The following is a 4,184-nucleotide window of genomic DNA, read 5'->3' as shown; positions in this document are numbered from 1 at the left end:
CAACTTCCTAGGAAAGTGGTGCTGGCTCCTACCCTGGGGATCTTTAAGAAGAGGCTTGATGCCTACCTGGCTGGACTCATTTGAGTCCAGTTTTTTTCTCCCGCCCAGGTGGGGGGTCGGACTTGAAGATCTACAAGGTCCCTTCCGACCCTACTTCTATGATTCTATGAGTGCTGCGATGCTGGGGCAGATGGAGCGTCCCACAGAAGCACGGGAAGCTCCCCACCGTACTTGGCAGCAGATCCAGAAGTGGACGAGAAGCACTTCCAGTCCACTTCCAGGTCCACCTGGGAGCAGGTGGGGGCCCCCCCCCACGCCCTCCCAGCTCAGTGACTGGTGCCTCCTGGGTCTGAGGGGGCATTTGGGGTTCCCCCATGGCTGATCCCTGAGCCAGGGAGGTGCGGGGAGGCCCCCCAGCATACTCCCTGGCAGACCTGGAAGTGGACCAGAAGTACATCCCATCCACTTCTGGCCAAGCACATGAAGGGACCCCCTGCGCTCCTGTGGGATGCACCATGTGCCCCAGAATCACAGCAATCATGAGCCACGCCTGCTACCTCAAGGTATGTAGAAAAATTTTTTAAAGCTGAGTCTATGTCCAAATCGCTGATTCTCCAAATCAGCATTGAATCTTCAGATTCAGATTCGGCCAAATCGAATTGGGGACAGTGATCCAAATCAGGAAATCAAATCACTGTCCCCAATTTGGGCCGAATCCAAATCCGAATCAAATAGGGCCCGCTTTGCACACCCCTACCATAAAGGAGTCTAATTTCCAGGGTACTCATCATGAGGCTCTGGTGAAATCTTCTGAATGATCAGTTTATCTGTGAAAATTGCTGTTTCAAAGTGACTGCCTATTTGCAGTTTCAAATTTGGTGAATACTTTTGGCCCCTAAAATATTTTTAAAATTTCTAAAAAGTTGAAATCTTTCGTTTCAACATTTTAAAAATAAATCATTTTGATTTTGCATGTGCAAATAACATTTTGAGACCAAATTTAACTACATTTAAATGCTAAAAGGTTAAAAAGCCCAAATGAAGCAAAACATTTCATTTGATCTAAAACAATGAATTGTTAGGTTTATATTTCAGTTAGGAAATATAATTTTATATCACATCTACCAAAACTCAATTGTCACTATTTTTTTGTTTGATATCTAAACTGAAAAATCAGTTATGTGCACAGCTCTGCTTCATATTTTCTGAAAAAAATCAGTCTCCTTAAAGTGCCTCAATTTACACTTATAGGGTGCCTGTATACAAGCCAGGAGGCTGCTCTAATGCACTGTAATTACAGTGCACTGGAGCAGGCTCAATCAAGTCTGCTGGAGTGTTGTAATTACTGCGCTCCAGTCAGCCTCTACATTTCATGTATTAGTGTCCCCACACTTAAAAATTTCCACTGGGAAATCTCATTTCTCTTTTATTTCATTAAATTAATGCATCCGTTTTGTTCCTTTTCCTTTTAGTTTCTCCATTATATCTCTTTGGGAAAGCTTGTGTGATCTATATAAAGAGTAATAAAAATGAGGCTTTTCAAAGATATCTTTCTTCATTCATTTCACTACCTATGTAACAGCAGATGCTTTTCTGATACTTTCAAACAGCTTGTTTTTGTTGCTATTTTTAACCCCATTTTTCCTTTCTATGACAGGGGGATTGTGCTGCCTGTTACAGTAAGATTAAATGCCCTACTGGGGCTAAGCCACAGGTAATACTAATACATTATAATATTAATTCTAATTTTACATTATAATATTTTTTAAACCAGTTTAACCCACAGACCTCCATGCACTGTACAAATAATAAAATTACATATTTTGAAGAACAAAAGAGATGGGGGAAATGAAATTACTTGATTAAAGCAATCACAGCCAAATCATTTTCTTCCTGAATGAAGTCAATAGTGATTGATAGGTCAGACTTGAATGGATTTTGTAAGTGCTCCAGTGAAGTTTGGAGCTGGCTATCACATCGGTCATTCCACATGAAGAATTAAGGTAAAATTTTATGAAGCCAGGAATTACAGAGAATTTGGTGGTCCTGTCTTTGTGCTTACCAAACATCAAAAAAACCCTATCTGATTTTTTTATATAGATCTCAGGTATCATTTTGTCAAGGTAAACTCTGACCCCAACTTTTTTTGTGGATAAATAATTGAACCTCCAGGGCCACCCACTTGGTCAGCATTGCTTTAAAAAAAAAAAAAGTTAAAATAATCCACAGAACACTGAATTGCTTGTGTCTTTATCATCTTTGTGCTACATTGGGTGTTGTTTAGGGAGGGATCCAGAAATGTACTTATAAAGCCTATGGAAGGAGTATAGAAGGTTGTCGTCAGGACTGTTCATTGGTGATCTGGATTGCAAAGTGCTGCAAGGGTTACTTTGGGCGAGACTGCCAAGGTAGGTTTTTCCTCTTGTTAACTTCTGCAAAAACTTTTTGCTGAGTAAGAACCACAAGGTGACAAGAACAGGAACTGCTATGCATGATATTGAATACTTTACTGTATAAATATGCTACATTAAGTACTTGAAAAAGATGTTGCAGTCATGACTGTGCACTGATTAAGACTGGCAAAGTACAGGGATAAGGAAGAGGAATTATGTCAAACTAATACCACCTTACAGCTGTACCTGTACAGTGGTACAGCTTTTAGAGCCTGGGACAATATATCTGTGTGCCCTGTCTGTAAAACAGGGCAATGCTGTAGAGAAGGTTCCAATCTATGCCTGGATATGAACATTACTACTTTTACACTCCAAATATTTAAATATGCTCATAAAAAGACTTAAATGTTTTTCCAGCAATTTTTAAATTCCAGGTTAATAAAATGAATTTTATAGGGTAAATATTGCTTTTTTGTGACACTGCATAGAGCCACTTATCTCCAATTTGAAATGGGTTTTAAAACAGACAAAAGAAGTAAGATCCAGATCATGTGCCAGCATTGAACACATGCTAGAATTCATCATTTCTTCACTGACATATATGCATCTGGTATGAGTTCAGAAAGCATTGGGTACTAGTGGGGTTGGAGGCCTACTTCGTTTAAATTAACATGGGTTTTGAAAACTGCAGCTGCACAGAATCATTTCTAAGGCTGTTACTGGTTCCTCTACTCCTAGGTTCCCAGCCTTCTCTCAGCTGTATGAGGGTGAATGCTGGGTTTCATGTGTTTGAATCCTACCAGGTTTTTTTTTTCCAGTTTGCTGGGGCTTTGCCTGGATTGGACTGCCAGACTGAGGCCTTAAGAGATTTAGGAATACAAGGTTTTGTGTTCCTAAATTCCTCAAGTGCATTTGAAAAATCTGTCTCCTTTCTCTCCCAAAACACAGAGTGGACCACAGTGGATCCATACAACCCTATGCACTTGAAGGAATTGACTTAAGTGCATTTAAAAACCCCATCCAGAGACATTAGGCAATAACATTTGTAATGTCAGAAAAAGATAGGTTTTATTGGAAAACAAACAAACATCTGAATACAAAGCTGAGCAGGAAGTACTTGACTAACTAGCTTTATATCCTTTCCAGCCTGTCCCGGTGGGCCAGAAGCCCCATGTAATAATCATGGCTCATGTAAAGATGGATACACAGGAACAGGGGAATGTACATGTAACCCCGGCTTCAATGGGACTTCATGTGAGCTGTGTTCACCAGGACGATATGGCTTTTCTTGTAAACGTATGTTCCAATTCCATTTCAAAATCAATATCTGAAAATAACCTTTTCCCTTTTTTGCTTTTAAAAGTAAAAAGAAATGTTTTTATGCATCTTTCTTTGCTCTTCCCTTCCACAACTGACAGCCCTTCTGCAGCTGGTGCAGTCCTCACACTGTCTAAAAATCATTTCCAGGTATAAAACTGGCACACGGCCTTAAAATAGAAGCTGCGTGAGACCTTGGTGGGGCATGGACTGTGTGTTGATCACCAGCACCAGGGTGAATTTCATCCATTCTACCATCATTTATAAATTTCCATTGGACTTTAATTAGAAAGAGATTGAGGCTTCACTTCTTTCTGTCTGCAGTTTAGTTTAACCAAAATATACCTTCCCTGCTCCAGCCACAGCATGAAACAGGATAGATTTAGGAAAACATTGTTAAGATGCATACAAAAAAAAAAAAAAAAAATCAGGGGGAGGTATGTTGGCCTTCAAGGCCCCCCTTTATTTTTAGCA

At 40.1% G+C, this 4,184-nt stretch overlaps 1 protein-coding gene and 1 long non-coding RNA gene across 3 annotated transcripts in view; one reads left to right on the top strand and one right to left on the bottom strand.

The window, feature by feature from the left end:
- The window catches only part of LOC109296121, a 637,130-nt gene that overhangs the window by 199,456 nt on the left and 433,490 nt on the right, over positions 1–4,184 (bottom strand). The gene's annotated exons all lie outside the window — the stretch shown is intronic.
- Positions 1–4,184, top strand: part of STAB2 (stabilin 2) — a 166,554-nt gene that overhangs the window by 135,652 nt on the left and 26,718 nt on the right. For both annotated transcript variants that reach the window (XM_019515340.1, XM_019515339.1), the window contains 3 exons: positions 1,658–1,714; positions 2,285–2,408; positions 3,540–3,689. In XM_019515340.1, the coding sequence (XP_019370885.1) occupies positions 1,658–1,714; positions 2,285–2,408; positions 3,540–3,689 (331 nt within the window). The remainder of the gene's footprint in view (positions 1–1,657; positions 1,715–2,284; positions 2,409–3,539; positions 3,690–4,184) is intronic.

Source organism: Gavialis gangeticus, unplaced genomic scaffold, assembly GCF_001723915.1.
Source record: "Gavialis gangeticus isolate Ggan-Ray unplaced genomic scaffold, GavGan_comp1, whole genome shotgun sequence".
In the NCBI taxonomy this organism is placed as follows: domain Eukaryota; kingdom Metazoa; phylum Chordata; order Crocodylia; family Gavialidae; genus Gavialis; species Gavialis gangeticus.
The sequence above is the reverse complement of the archived record's forward strand: the minus strand, read 5'-3'. Positions and strand labels throughout refer to the sequence as shown.